This window comes from Hermetia illucens, chromosome 2 (genome assembly GCF_905115235.1).
Source record: "Hermetia illucens chromosome 2, iHerIll2.2.curated.20191125, whole genome shotgun sequence".
Lineage (NCBI taxonomy): Eukaryota > Metazoa > Arthropoda > Insecta > Diptera > Stratiomyidae > Hermetia > Hermetia illucens.
In genome coordinates, this window is record NC_051850.1 from 92,772,736 (window position 1) to 92,792,606 (window position 19,871).

General features: G+C 39.9%; 1 protein-coding gene across 1 annotated transcript in view; it reads right to left on the reverse strand.

Annotated features, from left to right (window-relative positions):
- Positions 1-6,756: 6,756 nt before the first annotated feature.
- Positions 6,757-19,871, reverse strand: part of LOC119648314 (myotubularin-related protein 9) — a 42,049-nt gene continuing 28,934 nt past the window's right edge. Inside the window, exons 4-8 of the mRNA XM_038049994.1 lie at positions 17,176-17,422; positions 16,892-17,120; positions 16,155-16,567; positions 16,000-16,097; positions 6,757-7,362 (exon numbers count right to left, since the gene is read on the reverse strand). Coding sequence (XP_037905922.1) covers positions 7,180-7,362; positions 16,000-16,097; positions 16,155-16,567; positions 16,892-17,120; positions 17,176-17,422 — 1,170 coding nt within the window. The 3' untranslated portion in view covers positions 6,757-7,179. The remainder of the gene's footprint in view (positions 7,363-15,999; positions 16,098-16,154; positions 16,568-16,891; positions 17,121-17,175; positions 17,423-19,871) is intronic.

Sequence of the window (19,871 nt, forward strand, 5' to 3'; positions counted from 1 at the left end):
CTTCTTCAAAGCTTTTGATTCCATTAACTATTCGATCATTATCACCGAATTCTGATCGTATCCACCGTTAGTGGACGGGTGGTGAGTTCTAAAAGAATTCTTACTGAGTAATCATTGAGTCGCGCTGCAGGGCGCTTCGAGGGTGGCTGCGTTACAGCTGACACTGTCATAAATTCAGTGGTAAACCTGATAATGACAGCGTGTGAGGCGTCCATGCCAAGGAGATGCCCCGGCCGCGACAAGCTTTCTATATACTTGTGGTTGGCAAAACTTATTCAACGAGGTAAACGAGGGGGGCTTGGCTATAAACTTGTCACCCGGAAAATTGGGGCTCTGCGAAAACCTTGCATAAGTACCGAATAGATGGAGCGCATTGTATGTTGCTTCCTTGCTAAGGAACGCAAAGCTATTTACAGCTGCAAGGGTGAAGACCTACGAGAGTTGATTACCCGTGATGAACGTCAACGGTCACTTACCGAGCCAAGAGCCAGATGGACTGTACGGCTCATCGACAATTTAGATCCGTGGCTCAACCGATCATATGGTGAGATTGATTACTTCCTCACTCAACTATTAAGTGGGCATGGGGGTTTTCATTCTTACCTGCACAAGATTGGAAAGGCACGATCTCCTGATTGTGTGTTCTGCGTGTGTGGGCGACGCCGAACTTTTTTCTCTTGTGAAAATTTGGACGGGTTTCGTCCGCAGCTTTATGCAGACACAGGGGGGCTCTGTCCAGATTACATTGTCATGTTGCGCATTGTGTTCGGGCTCTTCTCCTTGCGAAGGACATTGAATATCTCATCCCCATTCTTTCCCTTATCGGAAGTACCCCAAAGGTCCATCCTCGGTCAATTTCTATTTTTAATTTTCATGGATGATATTCTTCCTTGTTTGCCTGTCCTAGCCTTTTATATGCAGACGATTTAAAATTGTTTTCTATTATCGGTTCACTAAGAACTTCTCCTCCGACCGTTTTAATTATCTTAATGGTCAATCTCTTAGCCGTGATTGCTTTTTACTCGGATATAACCTTTGACAACAAACCCCGATTTAATTATCGTTATGTCATGCTGCATTTCCAAAATACCTGGCTTCATTCATGGGTTTCCATTTCTCTGTCATATGCTTCGGTAGTGTGGTCCCGTTACCATAATTGCGCAATTGAATCTGCAATAGACATTTACTCGATTCCTCACCTTTAAAATTCGACATATCTTGAACGTGTGGCCTTTTTTAACCTGGTACCTCTGCAATCTTTAACTGACGCATGTGTACTTTTCAAAATTTTCCAATAGCTTGATGGACAGCTCTGTATACTTCGAAATTTATTACATTACATTAATGTGTCACATTACACATTATTCGCAACCTTAATGTTTTTGAGGTTCCCTTTGCGGAGCTCTTGTGCTACTTCAACTCCCCCTTGCCCAGAATGTTACTGGATTGTAACCGTTTGCAGCTTGGTCCTCATCCCTTATAGCTTTCCCTAGCCGCTCACAAAATTAGAGTTGTTGACACTTTGTAATTTTCCGTATTTTTTCTGTTTTTTGTATGCACTTATATGCAATAAGTAATTGGAATATTCTCCGTTTATTGTTGATCGAATAAATAAATAAACGCAACTGCGACCTTGAATGGTCTGCGAAAGTTCAAGGCTTGCCTAGGCATTTTCCCATCCTGTGTATAGTCTTCTTGTTTAGAACTAAACGTGACACCTGCCATTGTAAGAGGAATAATTTTTATTATTATATGTTGTCTAATCCTATTAAGTTAAATAGGATTTGTGATGATCTAATTGACTTTAGTCTTTCCTGTCCACTCCTCAATAAAAAAAGTTTAAATAAAACATCGAACACTTTTGTATAAACACTACATTAAAAAGTTTTGTTTAAATTCTAAAGTGTAATCCTTGGTATCCTTGGCTTGGTGCTAAATAGCACCAGCTCGCTCACAATGGAGGGAAATATCCCTGACACATCGGTTTTGTCCAATATTCGCAGAATTTCATCCGTTTCTATCAACCAGAGCACCGAAGATATCGCAACCCCCGGGGTGTTACTCTGCTCACAACTATGTTTAAGCGATTTCATCCAGATTAGATACCTCCGGTTCTTAACATGAATAATTTCCAATGCCAAAGACAAGAGTTTCCTTGATAACTTTGGTATTTACGTTGTTAAATGCTCCTTATAGTTTATATTTCCAAGAAGGCAGCTAAGGTATCTTGCTTGTATTGTAACGACCAATTAGCCGTGTTAATACCTTCATGAAAAGCAGTTTTTGTGAATTTTTGTGTGTCTACTTGAATGCCGAGTGTTGGAAAAGGACCACATCTTCATGATCAAGATTAGATTGTTCAAGGGGGGGGGTTACTCTAGAGTTTTAATATCAAAACCTCTCCTCCTTTGCTACAATCGTTCATAGAAAGCCTCTTATTCTTCTGAATTCGATGTCTCCTTTGGTAACATTTGATTTGATTTTTAAATAGTGGCCTATATTTAAACAGTAAACAGCCCCCTTCAGCTACGAGTATATCGAACTTAATTTTATTTCAACGCGCCTGCACTACAAGAAGGATCAAAATTACTTACTTAATTCTGACTTCTTATGTAGTAAATAAATACTCAATGCTAACTCTCTGCCCCACCAGACAAGGAGTGTCGAAAAGATTCCATGGCAATGCTCACTATTTGGCAGGGCTTAAGAAAAATGGCAACCCCTGCTGGGATAATCGTCCAATATTGGGTTTGGAACGTACTTTCTTCCAGAGAAGATAGTAGAAGCTACTCAATGCATGGGCCGCATTACTGATCGTGAGCTCAAGGGAGGGACTGAATTCTAGGAATTCGTTCGGCTTAACTTTCAAGTATTTAATAGATTTTGATCTGCTCACTATGGTGCTCCCGATTTCGAACTTCAAACTGTCAATTTTCTTGTGGAGTACCTACATTTTCTCTGAAAAGTGCACACTTGCGTTTTTACCTCCTTAATTTTAACACCCCAGCTATTTTTCCAATACCCCAAATGCTTTATTGGGCTTTGAGCGATCAATACCCAATGCGGAGAGCAGAACAGAGATTAAAACAAATGTGCCTCCTAAGAAAGCTCCTGGCTATGAACTTATTACATGGAAAGTACTGAGAGAATTGCCGGAAAATGGCTTAATCAAGTTGATACAAATAATCAATGCAGCGTTCAGGTTAAAATGCGCTCCTCGACAATGGAAAGTGGTCGAAGTTAGAACACAAACCTGAGAAGCGGCCAAATAGAGTGGAATCGCATCGGTCAATATTGCTGGAGCCTACCACCGGCAAGTTATTGGAAAGAACAAAATTGATTTGGAAGATATTATAGTATCCTTTAGGGGACCAACTATGGGGAATTTGGGGGACCAACTATGTCCTTCCTCAGTCTTTTATCTTTTAAAATTATGATTATTTTTGGTTTTTAAGGTTTTGTGTAAACACAAAACCATACATGGAAAAGGGGGTGTAAATTTTTTTCATCAAATATAGTCATGTGGAGTATCAAATTAAAGGTCTCTGTTAGTACTTTTCGAAGCCGGTCTTAGTTTTAACATTTGTTGGAAAGGAGGGGAGTGCGGGGTGTTACAAGTGATCATTCCTTTGAGGGGGCCATTCAACCGAAAAATCTGAACAAAAATCAGGAGACTGCCACTATATGGTGCCTGGGCTCCGAAATACCTTCCATACTAATATATGTACAAATAAAGTTAGTAATAGTATATTACTAGTTCATGCTAGCACCACGAAATTTCGCAACAATATGGATACACAGAGCATGATCTTACCAAGTTTGGTGGAAATCGCACTATTACTAACAAAGTTATAACACGTCAAAGTTGTCGCTTCTTTGCAAATTCAAGACTATGAATGTCAATATCATCCGAAAGTGGATATTGTCACATAATATACGCATATATTACATGCTACGTAGTAAGAAATACACAAAACCTTTCGTACCTGAAGCGTCCAGCTTGCGGTTTCCCGACTTGTTTAAAGCTATTTCTGCAATTGTCGTATCCTAATTATGTTTCATTCTAGTTTTTCCCTAAAAGTTCATCCAAGCTAGAAAAGTTATTGTTCATGTCCCTGTTTAGGGTTTTTTTTGGGGGGAATTTTCGAAATGTGGATGCTTTCGTATGGGTCTCGTTTCCTGGCGTCGTTTATTTCCTTCAATATATGTTAGCAACGGCGGACTTTATGTGTGGGGTGGTCGAAATTAGAATAGTCCGTAAATCAGGGAAGGAGCCAAATAGAGACGAATCGTACCGACCAATGTTGCTAATCCCTAGGCTTCTACTTAAGAAATTTATAGAAACCATTGTGAATCAAAAGCATTCCAGAATTCAACAGGTGTGCAGAATTATAACAGAAAATGCAATTAAAAAAACATCTGTTCTCAGCCGTTTTTCTCGACATCGCCTAGGCATTCAATAAGCTGTGGCAGCAAGGTATGTTGTATCAATTGTATATGAACCTCCCAGAAGAATTCTTTGTGATCTTAATATCTCAAGCATCGAGCGCCTATTCCGAGTAAAATATGCAGGATGCTTTGAATTGAAAAACAAAACGCAGCTGGTGTACCGCAGGAGAGTGTTTAAGACCATCTCTTATAGTATAGCGTGTTGTGCTCCGATCGTCTATATTAATTGAATTTATAATCGGAAAGAAAAAAAAATGCAATTTCCTTATAGTTAATGAGTTTTTTATTATTAAACGAATAGGCATTTTGGCAGCCACTTTCTGCTTTCTTCACCGGAAAACCCCCATATCAATCTTGTTCTACAATATGTCGGGCGACTGCAGAATTGATGAGTTTTTCAGCCCCGTTTTACTAGCTCAGCTTTCTTTAAGTGCTCCTTAAGCCGAGTGCTAAATAGGAGTTTGGTTTGCCTATATAGGGGGAATCATTACAAGACAAGATGCTACAGATGCTACTTTTTGCCGCCTGCTACTTAAGGTCTTTTTCAGTGGTTAACAACCCTTGGAGCGTGTGGTTTCTGCTTGATCGTACCACCTCGACAGCTCCTTTGACTAGAATTCGTCGCAAGGCAGGAAACATTCCCGTCGAGTAAGTAATTCACATCTATGGATCCACAGAGTAATAAGGAACATGCAGGAAACGAAGGAACGGAATCGTTTAATAACTCTATTTGAACAAGAGGGGCCAACTTTTGCGCCAATCTTTCGGAATAGTTTCATCAGACCAAACAGTGTTTATGAGCTGATGGAATTTGGTCGCCATCCCCACACTTCTTGTAGTAGATGCGCAGGTATTTTATGCACACTTGGCGCTTTGTTATTTCTCTGCGGTTTTAGCTTATCCTTGACTTCTTCGTGTATAGATATAGGGGACAGGTATCCATGCGGCTTCTGCTCCTGTGATGCTCTGAGATTGGGCTGTGGCATTAAGTGCTATTTTCTATTCCCCGCTGCGTCCCTGCAAAATATGGTTCTGGACTTAAACTCTACTATTATTCTTTTTATTGATTCCAATTTGTAAACCTCGTCATCCATATGCTTTTGTTTCTTCTTTCTGCAGATCTTATCAGCCGTACGCTTTAATTCTACGTATTTGTCTCATTTGGCTCTTGTAGATCTCTCTTGATATGGTTTTTTACATTTATTTTCTGCTGGCGCTTTTCGTCACACCATTCATTCCCTCTTCGTCAAAGTTCGCATCCTATGTCTTCTCTGCTGCCGTTTTGATTGTGTCATTTAGCTGACCCCACTTCGTATAAATGCTATCGACCATCTGGTGACGGTTCAGGCATATTTCGATGGCATTTCCTTCTTCTAGGACTTTTCAAGTTATAGTTGGGATGAGCGTGTACTTCCGTTATTTGCTATCCGGGGGCGATATTTTGCTCTGGCGAGATGGTGGTCACGGTCATAATTAGCATCCCGGATGATAAATGCTGCTCGCTTCTCAATGAGGACGTGATCACTCTGGTTTAACGGCGTCCCATCTGGTGATGTCCGTGTTTTTTTCTGTGGATCCTCTGGTAAGAGAACTTTCGCTCTCGGTAGTTATATCGTGAAGGCTATGACCACGAGCAATTTCAGGGTGGATCGGCTCTTTTCGTTGAAATGACCGAGTATTTTCTTCATGTCATTCGAAAGCAGTGAATCAAATACTAACTAACTAACTACTAACTAATTGTTTTCTTGGATTAGCCAAACGTTTAGTTTTCATTTGAAGCACACCAAATCATCAGTCGGCACATTTCTGTTTTACGATGCGGAGAACTCAGTTCACTCTCTCTCGTCTGCTGCTTTGCATTATTCAGGATTTGACAACATAGAACTGACATCAGGATTTGGTACTTGGACTGTAGATATTGAATTAGTCTGCATTACCCAGGCATTTATTGCGGATTGCGTAAAATGGTTAACGCTAAGCAATTTTTAGATTTTATTTGCATTAAATTGATAATCATTGAACGTTAAACACTTAAAATAACGTTTTTTGAAAAAGGGTAGCCCTCCCAATATACTGTTACTTGGTTAGTTTTTAAAAGCTGAAAACTTATGAGTTTCTTATATTAAAGGAGATGTACTGACAGAAAAAAAAGCTCGGAAGCAGTTGAAATTCTTTGCTTTTCCCTATCCATTCCTTTGAACTAATCTGCAACTTTAATCGACATAGTCAAGTGACCTGCTTATGTAAGAGACCAGTGGCTCAAATGGGATACTCTAGACCTTAGTTCTTCCAAAGTAATACTATTCATTTGGTAGAGAGTACAAATAAACTTTTATTGAACCTTGAAACGAATAATGTGCAAATGCAAAATGTAATTGACAGTGAAATGATGATTGTATATTGGTTAAGGTTTCCATTGATTATTAGCAATGCGTTTGGTACATTTCATTATGTCAACTTAAAATCATCCACCGTTGTCCTTTGAAAGGGGGGTTGTAAGCCCGTCTAATCGAAATAGAAATCCGGTGCAGAACTATTTCTCTCATAGACAATAAAAACGTAAAAGTTAAAGAAAGAATATGAAATATGCAGACTTATTGCATTGTTTTTCGCTGTGCAATACAAGCTTCTATTCCGAAGTGAAATATCGTCTTCCGCTCTCATTCTCGAGATGAAGGCATGCGGCCTCCTAAAATAATGTACAAATTGACTTTGCCCCATTACAATAACTCATTCAAGTGGTAATGCAGTAGACTGTTGATTGTTTTTGATTTTTTCTTCTTCATGGTCTTCTAATTTGATCGCTTCTCTATTTTTCTCATCATGTTCTGCTTGTTCCGATTCTTTCTCCAACTTTAGCCGCTCCAACAGTTCCTTTTCTAAGTCTGCTGCTTGCTTCCGTAGTTTTAATACCTGAAATGAGAAGTAAAAATTTATTGGAGGTAAGGAATATATTTTTTTGAGATTCGGAATGCTGGATAGGGAGAACACTTCCTCAAGTAAGTCTATCGTCAGACAGGATCTTACTTTTATAGGTGTATGCAAACTACATTTCCCTTTTTATGACGCAACTGATAGTCATAATGATGGCTAAGAATAAAACGCTTTTGGAACAAACTACACATGTACATTGTATGACCCTCAGAGGAATGATCACTTTTAATCCTGTACTGTACCGTTACGGTCTTGAATTAAGTCCTTTAACACGCTTCAAAGCCGAAATCCAATTGGATTGTTGCGTCAACGACTATTATTATTACTAGTATCAGGCGTTTTCATTAGAAATTGTGTGGAGTAAACGCCCTCTGAGGCAAGGTTGCAGCCTTTGCTCGTGCTGCTCATACAATGGCGCAGAAAAGACAGTTGACCCAAATCAAATTGATGTGGAAGATATTTTAATAGGACAGAAAACTATCATATAACGGTATAATTAACCGTCATCATTGAAAAGCTAACGATTTCCAACTCTCTTCACCTAAGGCTGTAGCCCTGTCCTTTATACTGACGAAATACTGTGGGATTAAATTTCTGTCGGAGAAATACACTAACCGCGCTTAATTTACGAAGGTTTGTCATGAAAGTATGGCAAAGACAACATTAGTCAATTTAGAGATCGTCCTGTGTGTTTGACTAAAACTGCGTTTGGCAGCAAACCTTAATCGGGAGATGCAACTTGCCAAACATTTATCCAACTAAGCAGGACGATTTGAAAGATCTAAATATCAGAAACTCTGTCAAAAAGAAATACGTGCTGAAATCAGAATTATCACCAGACCAGGGTAATCCTCTTAATCTTTCGCCTTTGTCCCGTTCATTAGCGGAGTTAGTGGGTCAGAATCGAATCTACCTTTTTTTCCGATCATAAGCTTGGTACGGGTAAAGTCCAGAGGGTCTCAAATCATCACCTAGCGTATCATGCCATCGCTGTTTCGTTGGATCTTTCGTCATTACCCTTCTCTGGTTACGATTGACAATAAATGTTGCTCTACGCCAATGAAGGCTTGTAAAAAAATATCCAATCTTTCTTTAATTTCACAAGTAAGGTTCAATTAACTCAGGATCTTTCCGGAGTCAATTCGTGAGCTGAAGCGCGTGTTTCCACTTAGAGCTGGACCAAGAGTATGATATATATAATCTTTATCTACATCTAAGATCTTTGAAGTAATTTAATTAGTTTTCGCGTACATTTAGAGGAAATTAGGATTGCAGTAGAGTGGTCCAAGCATCTGCGTACGTTTTGTCATTAAGAGCTGCTTGCGAAAATTTATCTTTCTCTGAACATCCCTCAAGGGCATAACCTGCTTGTCAACAACTCCTTATTCTCATTATCATACTTATTCTTATGATCTTTCACCCTTTCCCGATTTTGCAGAAAGCTTCTGGTTCACAAAGCGGTGTTTTGTGCTCCTTTTTTGGTCAGGTAGTCCGTTGCCCCATTAATTTCTAACCCCACATGGGCCTGAACTCAGATTTTTTTTAGCAATACAAGCGTATCCACTGTACTAAGGCATTTGAATGCCTCTCTCCCAATCTGCCCTGTTGTCATTGTCATATTCTTAAGTATCAGTAATTTGAAATACTGTCTAGAAAGCATGCCAACCACCTTTGGCACCACTGCGCTGATAACCTCGGACATTCTAAAGAGTACCCTTCTTCCCTGCACCCGTAAGTCGAGATGAAGAAGAATCAATCTTAGAAGGACTTCCAGTGATGCCGTTGGGCATGTTCTTATTCCCCAGTTATATACACACATGGCAGTCTTCGAAATTGGAATTCTTGTGATTGCTGTGCCGGTTACCGTCCCAAAAGTAACCATTAGCCTCACTATGGCAGTATATGTATATCCAGCGTGGTGTTCTCGGTCTTCCCTGCTATGGACCTGTAAATCATTAAAACCCTCGTAGTTTCTAGAATAGATTTTCACACAAATTTGGGCAAAGACCTATGTGATGTTGACACCATAGTAGACAAATTAAGGGGTTCATCCCGTGTCGGATCCGAGGAATCGATTTTTTTTGCATCAATTGTATCTAGATATAGTGTAGAATATATATGAAAAGTGATTTTTTGATATTTGGAGTCATTCGGAAATTATAGTGTTAAATACGTAATAAGTCACATGCCAGATTTATGTCGATCGCCGTAATAAAGCGCGTATTTATCGGTCCAAATGACGTTCGAATGACTTCGCTAAAAGGATAAGAATTGAAGCCAAGGCTGTACATGTGTTTCTTGAAGAAACCTAAGGTTTAGTTTTGCGGACTATAGTCTGCACGTTAAAATGTCGTTTATTTTATCCTTTAAAATAATCGCAGCGCCCTCTAGCGTGGCAAAAGGAAAACACCTTTTTTGGAGATTGGTGTATAAATTGCCCTGTATTTCAATAATGAACTATGTTATCGGGCTGGAAAAATTATTACGCATGCTCAAGATATTAATAAATATACGGTGAAAAATTCGTATTTGTATCTTTATCCAGTTCTTTCCAAAAAAAATCTAAAAAAAGCAAAAAAAAAACGGCCTTCACACGGGATGACCCTCTTTACCCTAAGAAGCCAACAGGAAGAGAGAAACCACACCCAGAGCTCACTTCCAACATTAAGAAGCAATATCCGAAATGCGATACGACTTGGGTGCATTCGTGAACATCGGAGGTGCCTTCACAGCAACTTGTAACGCGGGAATCGATCCGCCAACAATTAGTTCGATTCTTTACATACTGGAGTGGAGAAGGATCGACATTGTGGTTGGATGGAAGTCCATTGTCTTCGGGACTGCCCACAGGGAGAATATCTTTCTCAGTTATCGTATGGACACCTTGCTGAGGCTCCTGGATAACGCATTTGCGGACGATTTAGCCATAATAATTATCGGCAAGTTTGCAGATAGAGTAATCGCATGAACACAAGTCTGGAAATAATACACAGTTAGTGCCCCTGTCATTGACTCATGATGAATGACAGAAAGGCTGGGCTAATTATGTTCACTAGGAAAATTGGCTACACGCTACTCACTTTACCGGAGGTGAAAATTCAATTGGTAGCGAAGTATTTGAGAGTGTATCTCAACTTCAAGCTTACGTAGAAGCATCATATGCAGGAGCAGTATTAGGAATTCTGTAAGTTGTTCTAGTGTTGTAAAATTGCGATAGAGTTATGAACGTTCACTACAATGAGTTCCCTAACTGTATGCATCCATAGTGTGCATGCATTGCCTACTGCCTCAGGCTGAACTTTGCGAATAGGTTAGCTTGTGGAAAGGCGACCAATCGTACGGTCATGCTCCTATCCGGAAATCCGTAAGCAAACTTAAGCTGCGATAAAAACGGCGGGACCACATCGTTCGACTCAGTTCCAAGTGCTAATGCTGTATGTTATTGGCAACACAATATCAAGTCAGTTGATATGCGGGTCCCACCAGTCGCTGCTATAATTTGGCAGACTGAACGAAATATTTCTGTGTGCGTGTGTGCGCCAGGGCCCTCGAACATACCTGGTAATGAAGGGACAGATTGGCTCGTTAGGAGATTGGCTTCACAATAGTCGAGCTAGAGCCAGTATTTGGCATGACACCATCCTCTGCCAAATCTACTCTGAAAGGTTAGTAGTTTTTTACCCTTCTCTCGCACACAACCTTGTCGAAGGGGTAGTAGTTTGCGACTTCACTAAAGGTGTCCAAAACACATAAAGATGGAAGCAACGGATTTTAACCCTCCAAGTGGTAAGGAGTCAGACTTCGAATCCACCCGCGGTTGTGGGCAATCAAGTCACAACCGAGGCATGGATTTTTGAGGCCTTTCCAGATTCATGTTTCCCCACGGAGAAATATGCGGATAACATGCTCTCCGCTTCAGTGGAAAACCTGCACTCAGTGCCTACGAGGCGGTGAACCATAAGAAGAAGAAAAGTGCAGCAACTTCCATAATGAGAGGAACTGGAAACCTGCCAACGGCCGGCCTGTCAGTGGCACTGCTACCCTTCTTCCAGAAAATGGGAGAGGAAATTTCAGCGGAAGCAAACTTCAGGAGAGGGGACATTCTCTTCCACCTCTACCAAGAAAAGCGAAAAGCGTTAAACTGAAGATATGAAATGCAACTGATCCAATATCGGTATGTGGTAACAGATCTATGCAACCCGGACACCGTGAACCTAGGAAAATTCCCAACCGGGAACAGCAGAAGTTACCGCAAAAGAAGGCGAAGCTTCTTAGGAATAACGACATGGGCGTTGCTGCACCAGCGATATCCAGAGAAATCAGATGCAAGAAAGCGGATCTTTTGGCAACCCCGGTGAGACCTACAATCTGTGGTATTGTATCAGTAAAGGGGGCTAAGGTTTATTTCGATGTGAGATCTTCGAGACTGAGAACGTAGATTCAAATGTCAAAATTGTTACAGGCAAACATACTGATTCAATTCCAGGGTAATGACAAAAGAAGAAACGGTACCGTTGCCTTTGCCTACGCTATGGTTCTTTGTGTCCTACACTGATGTAAGAACTAAGGGTAACTAAGGTAGTGTATCCAAAAGCAAGTGAATTCTTAATAGATTGTGATGCGAATGCTCAGCATATTTGTGGGGGCTGCGCCCCTACGTTCGTGGATTCAACAAGAAGTGAAATAATTGTCCTAACAATCTGCACTTCTAAATTGTTATAGTTGATTAAAGATGCAAGTGCCAGACTAAGTCTCACTGTCAGATCACCGTTGCATAGAATTTAGTCTAGCTTATTATTATTGGAGGTGAACAGATTGTAATACAAAGGCGACATTCTAAGAAGAAAATGTTTTGGGTTTGGTTCAAGAAACTTTTCGACGATAAAGTGAAGCTCACGATAGAAGATGTCCCGTTTCCAAGACAAACGCGGTAAAACCTTCCCTGGTGAAACCGAGAACTGCACGAACTCCAGAGTTGAGTCTGCACAGGCTCTTTCGAGAGAACACCATCCGAGAGGAAAATAATTGACGGTTTCTGCAAATGTTTCAACACGAAAATGTTGCAAAGGAATTGGCACACTGTGAAAGCGATGATTACTAATGAAAAAACCTCTGTCCCCACACAAGCGGGGTCGGCTCGTCGTGATTGACTGTGCCATTTTGTTCTATCAAAACCTTGATCTGGATGCAGTCGCGAGGCTTTCGAATCCCTATCCAGCGTATCAAGCCATTATTGTTTCGGCTGGTCTATTGGTCGCTTACCGTCGACTTCGATATTGAGGCCAGTGTTGGGGAGTGTATTCTCGATAGCGCGAATTACATAACCGTACAATTGAAGACGCCTCTTGAATTTTTTCCACGATCGTTTCAACTCCATGTCCATCACGGATATCCTCATTTCGGATGTGATCAAGGTGTATCACACCACTATGTAGTCCAACGCAATATCTTCGTCTCCACTCCCGGCCAAACCTCAGAATCAAAGAGGACGACGAAGTGGACGACATTGCCGTAAATTTTAGAATTGAGACGTTCATTAAAAACAAGTTGTGGAACGCCACTTCATCCAGGTTGCGCTAATACGTAAAGCAATTTTATAACACAGTTCTCCATTGGCTGATAACATTGATAAGAAGTATTTAAATCGCTCAATTTTAGGCAGGTTACTGCCACTGACAGAGATATTGCCTTTTTCATGGGGATCAGTCTTAAAAAAATTGGTTTTATGCTGATTCATTCAAAAACATCATCTGCATTGGGCGCTGGACCTTGGATGCCCCGTGTGACAATGTCAATAACAAGAACAAAGAGGAGTGGTGAGAGGGCGCTTCCTTTATGAACGACGGAGACATGAAGCGGTTTTCGGATCGTGTTAGCCCAATTTCACCCAGCGCACGAGTTCTTCTGATACTAGGTGTTGTTGTAGAGCATACCAGATGAGTTCGTGTGGCACACGGTCAAATGTTTCCTCAGATCCAGAAAAGCAATGTAAAGACGGGGATGCTTTCCACGCTGTTTCTACACAGTAACCGCGTAGCGTGGGTTGCGTTAGTAGCTCTGCAGTTCTTGATAAACCCGACTTGATTCACGGTTATTTCAACGATGTTATGAATACAGTTGTCAAAAATACGTTCAAAAATTTTTGTGGTATGAGGCAGCATCTGGATCGGACGGTAATTTGGACATTTGTAGTGCCCCCTTGCCAGACAGGCTGTGTTCCACCTACTTTAATAACCCGATTGATGAATGGTCTAAGCCACAGCTTTGAGTCCCAGCTCATCACTTTCCTGAGCTCAGATGTTGTCAGGTCCTGTTGCTTTTCCCAATTTCATTCGTTTTATTACTTCGTCAACTTCAGTGGCGCCCGCAGGTGAAATCGCTCCAAACTTCAACAATGCTTCTAGAAGTGGAGAATGAATAAATTCTTCTATTGAAATCTGTTCGAAATATTCTCGCCATCTATCCGTCGTAAATCATCGGTTGGTAAGCAAAGTAATGTTCTTGTCATTAACGCAACAAAAGTGTTCGATATCCTGTGTGCGTTCGTGTCGGCTTTCGACAAGACGATACAAATTTCTCGCCATCCCGAGTGTCCACTTTATCGTAAAGATCTTCCAATGGACCGCTCTGGTGACATCGACCGCTTTCTTTATTTTCCGATTGGCATCCTTGTAAATTTGCCAATTGACCAGCGTTCTATGGTCAAGAAACTTGTGGTAGAGGCGTTTCTTTTAACGAACCTTCATTTTAACATCGTCATTCCAAAGCCAAGTATCTCGGTTGATAAACCACTTACCTGGCTTGGCGACAGCGAAGATTGCATAGACTACTTTATAGACCGTATCTTTAACTTGCTTGAACGATTCCTCCACCGACAATCGGGGTAGGTACGTATTCAGGCGATATGCTGACCACGTGTTAATTGAACACCACTTCTCCGTTTTAATGACAGGACAGGACATATAGGGTAGCGAATATGGATTCGGTTTACTGCTTCTTTGGCATGATACTCCGGACGGGAATAACAACACCACCTCAAATCGCATCTGATAATGCCTGACCTACGTAACCATCTGTTAGGGCCAAAATTCCTACTGTACAAAGCAATTATTTTCCCAATCAGCATGTAAGGAGGCTGGTTCTAAACCTGAAAAGTGGCGAGCTCTTAACCGTATTGGAAAGGAGAATCCTGCGATGGAAGCCTATATAACGAAAAAATTATGAGCGGCATCTAAGACTTTTGATTGTGGACAAAATCCGGTTCAATAGGCTGCGATGAGAGGGTCATCTAATCCGTATAGGGAAAACTGAGTCTTGGAAGTCTATAGGGATAATATTTACGATAAAAAGAAACACATGGCAGACCCGGCCTCAGATAAGAGTGATGGCGTAGATCAGAAACCGCCAAAACCGGAATGCTTGAAATTCCTTATTAAGGCAGGACTAGACCGGATACCGGTTGCTGCACCGTTAATGATAACGGCGTAGTCAATGGATTTGTAATCGAATATACACATCATCATTTGATTACCAAGAAGAAACAAATCGACTTATGGGAGTCATCCCGTGTGAAAGCCGTTTTTCTACGCCTTTTTTAGAAATCTTTTATGAAGAACTGGATAAAGGTAGAAATATGAACTTTTCACCATATGTTTACTGATATCTTGAGCATGTGTGGTATTTTTTCCAACCCGATAGCATAGTTCTTTATTGAAATACAGAGCAACATATACACCAACCTCCAAAAAAAGGGGTGTTTTTTGCTGCCACACTAGAGGGCACTGTGATCGTCTTAAAGAAAAAATGTAATGTAAACTGCATTTTAACGTGCAGTCTTAACCACAATCCGCAAACTCGGATTGTTAAAAACATATTGAAATTAAATTTTTGGTGCCTTATTAATTTTTTTTTAAATTTTGGCGCTTTTTCAAGACTTCTTCGATGAATAAAAAAACTACCCAATAAATCCCACTTATCCTAGTTTGCGGATCGTAGAAATATGTTCTGAATATGTCGTGAACATTTCAAAAAATTTCGTTAGGTAGATTTTGAGCTATGGTGGCAGCAGATTTTCAATATGCAGTTTCAAGAAAAACGCATTTAAAAAGTAGAATGCGATTTTTAACCTTAAAACCTTAACTGACCATTAATTTGCTACATCTAGTCCTTAAACCTTAGGTTTCTTAAAAAACCCATGTAAAGCCTTGGGTTCAATTCTTATGATTTCAGCAAAGTCATTCGAACGTCATTCAGACCGATAAATATGCGCTTTGTTGCGGCGATCGACATCAACCTGACATGTGACATTTTACCTGTTTAACACTATAATCTCCGAACGACTCCGAATATCAAAAAATCACTGCCTATATATTCTACACTATATCTAGATACAATTGATGCCAAAAAAAAATCGATTTCTCAGATCTGGCACACGGGATGACCCCCTTAAGCGGATGTAAACTTTAGGAATACATTAAATTTCTCCAAATTTGTATATTTTCATATATTGAGAGCAAAGAATTGAGTTATTTATATAATCAAGTAGAAAAGTGTGATATTTTACCAGTTGTCAGAAGCCCTACTTACACTATATTTTTTCCTAGAACATCTACTTACCACACTCCTCAGCTCTTTTTCCTGTGTCACTAACGCCTTTATCCTTTCTCTATTTTCTTTAGCATTCGTCTGATCTATTTGCCAACGTAGGTAAAGTTCTATGAAAATAGAATAATATACTCCAAATTCTATGAAAAGTTCACAGAAGCACTCACCGTTCCAAACCTCTATGCTTATAGGAGCTACTGATGGCCAAATCACGTTTGGATTGGGATCATAAAGCGGATTCAATAGTGTATCCAATATTTCCGGCCTGTTTAAATATGACCACAAACTCGTAGTTCGCCTGTAAACTTGCGCTGCTACCCGCTCCTTTTCTGAATCACACAGGAATGTGCCATATTGACTGCAGTAACTATGCTCAAACAAATCAATTAGCAGCTGAGAGCAAAATTCAAAGCTACATGGGAACTGATAGTGCAATTGATAAATGCAATCGAGGAAAAGAAGAAAAGATGCACCTGCCGTTTTAGGTCGACTTTGAGAGGGTGCATAGCAACCATATCGATGTCGGGTTGCAAATGGGTGCCCAGCTTGTATCCACTCACGTTCTATAAGGGCTTGAATTCTGAAAAAAGAAAAATACATAAATAATCGGACAATCATTTCGAGCATGTTTTCTTTACAATACAAAAATTTAAATAAAATTCAAAAAATTAGAGAGTTGAAACGCAGCACCGTCTCCGTCGCTTGTAGTAGTTTTTATTTTGCAAATACCGATATTTCGGGAACATAGTGTTGCATTTCAAACTTTTCACTTTTTCACTAGAAACACCGTGAACATACATTGACTTTAAAACCACTTCGACATTTTATCATAAGAGAAATCTAAATTTTGCTAGAGAACTTAAATATATATTAACATATTAATAAATGTAGCGGAATACCGTACCCTCTAACTGTTCGACAGTCAGGATTCAATATAATTTGTACTAGTGAAGTGACTATAAGCGTAGAATCGAGTCCTTTAGCACCATGGATCAGAACAGGACTGCCTTCTTGATCTAAACACTGAGCTACAACACAGGCGGCGTTTAAAGAGTTTAATACTAATGATAACCAGCCAGAATTATCTAATCTAGACAGCCATTTATCAGTGGAGCAATTTGTATCGTTACAAGCTGCAATTGAGATATAAGGATTATAATGAACTCAGCATATTCGAGAAATTTTCACCTTCCATTAATTTGGAAAAACTATCTAATATTGACGAAGGAGAAGAAACATTCCCAATTGACCGATTTACTTTTTTCCATAACGAGTAGTGTTGATCTACTTCCGTATTGGATTTGCCTTTACCCCATGTATCTACTATAAAACCTTTTGTACTCCGAATCAGCAGTCCATTCAAAATAGCCTCATCTGCTCGGCAGCGTTTTATACTCGGTCCAGTTAAAGGCTGTGCGCTTCGCATTAAAACTGCCTGAAAGAAAACATTGCAAAAAGAGCATTGATTAGCAGCAGAAAGAAATCATCAAATCATCATTAAAATAATTTTCTGAAAAAGTAATGGTTGCTTCTGAGGGGAATGTCAACGGACGATGTATTTTCTTAAACCGGTATCAGCAACACAGCGATTTTGAAATCGGAAATTAGAGCCCGTGTCTCTCGACCGCTATAACGTGAGGGAACTATATGTGTAAATAAAATTGTATTCGACAATTGCGGAAGATACTAATAGGAAAGAGAATGTAATTATCAACGTTGAAATAACTGAGGTTCTATCTTCTAAATTTTTATTTGGCTTCACATATTGATCAGGGTCAGCGTAAGTACTTTTACTAAGTTTATCGGCATATCGAATTCGCTCCCTGTAAAGTTTTATCCTACTAGGCTATCGCGTGCGGCCTCAAAATAGATGAAAAAATTATGGAACTGATGGCTATATTCCTATATTGGATATGTTGTAGATTTGTCTCGAGTAAAGCATCTTTAGTATAAGCCGATTCTACCAAACAAGATAGCAGAGCATATCTTATAGATGGTACTCAAAAACTTGATACCTCTATAATTGTTGCATTAAATATTTCCTTTTTTATCGTTGGCAGATAAAACTTAGTTGTTAATAGTCAGTCACTGATTCGCTGCCATAAACTTTCAGCATAAGTTGATCAGCTACTTGGTGTAGTCGATCAACTCCATATTCAACCGATCCTTAACTTTCATAAGAATCCTGAGGCTGCCTCCAAATCCATGAAATTTTATTTGGAAATCTAAATTGTGGCTGACCACATGGGGAATTCGCGCAAACGAGAGTTCAATGGAATCAGTTTTACACAAAGTGACAATGTCAGATATCTTGGCTCCCGACGTATTACTTGGAGAAGACACATCTATTGCCTAATCAACAGAAATTCTAGTGTATCACTAGACAACAAGTTACCTTCGTACAAGTCATTAATTAAAACCATTTGGTCCTACCGCATTCAGTTATGAGGTGCAAGAAAAATATCCAACAGCAAGCTGCACCAATAAACTCAGTCGAATTATATCAAATGCACTTTAATTCTTATGTCGTCTTCAATTGAAGATACCTCCAATTCAACGATATTCTGGTTGTTGAGCGGTGCAAGAATATTCTCTTGCCTGTAATATGTCTACACTCTCAGAAATCAGAATTCTTTGTATGCCTCGGCAGGGTCAGCTTTGGGGTATCGGATTGACTTGTTAATAAAATGTCCGTCCTTGGTGAGAATGATCCCTGTTCTTCTCGAGCTCACGGACCTGTTGGTTGTCAAAGCTTTTTTTCTGCACAATTTCTTTTATGATATTATATTGTGCAGTATGCATTCTGTTGTTAGCTTACAACTATCATCTAAACCGTCATTCGTTTCTTTGGTGACCAAATATGTTTATTGCCTTACCAATGATACCTTTTGTGTGAGGGTCAGATGTTGATGGTTCATCTTTGCGCTTCAATATTTACTCTTACCTGATTGTCAGAGGGAATTTGAGGTAGCGTTGTTATTCAAGTTCAGAATGCCATGCCAACGAGATAATGATCCGATAATACACAGGACAGAACTACTTTTATGGAACTCTTTCCGCGCAAAGCAGAGGCGAGGGTTGAATTACAGAAAGCAGATGCAGCAAAAAAAGAGTATATTAAGTTGTGATGGTACCTGATTTTTTAGCAATGCCAGAAAGTCCAATAGTTAGGGAAAAACCACAAAAAGCGAGCTGAGAGCAAACCGTAATAATTGAATGGAAACACTTGTAAGACCCATATCTACTCTATTGTCTAATACTGTTAACGCCATTATTTATGTAAGGAACAGCTTTTAATTTAACAGATGTACAAGAAGAAAATAGCGCAAATGATATTGAAAAGGTTCTTGTTACAAAGCATAATAACCGAAATATATGCTATTAACATTTATTGTCTTTACCATTTATCGGGCTGGGTGGTTTAGAAGCAAAACAATTATCGAGCGACTTTAGTACATCTTTGACTTTCATGATCACTGAAGAATTTGCTCATCCTCGACTTCCACAATCATTGCGATATTTGGACCAGTTCCATCTGTCAGCGCAATTGAAGTCGAGGAGGCAATAAAACGAATGAAATCAGGGAAAGCCACAGGACCTGACGACATCACATCTGAGCTCTGGAAAACGAAGAGCTGGGACCCAACACTGTGGCTCAGTGAATTCTTTAATCGGGTTATTCAGGAAGGAAGAACACCATCTGACTGGCAAGAAAGTACCACTGTTCTAATATGGAAAAAGAAAGGTAGTCCAGGAGCATAGTCGTTGAAATATCCCTGAATCAAGCCTAATTAGTCAAAAACTGCGGGACTACTGACGCAATACACGCTGCGCGGTTACTCATGGAGAAACACCGTGAGAAAAATCGCCCTCTTCTGGATCTA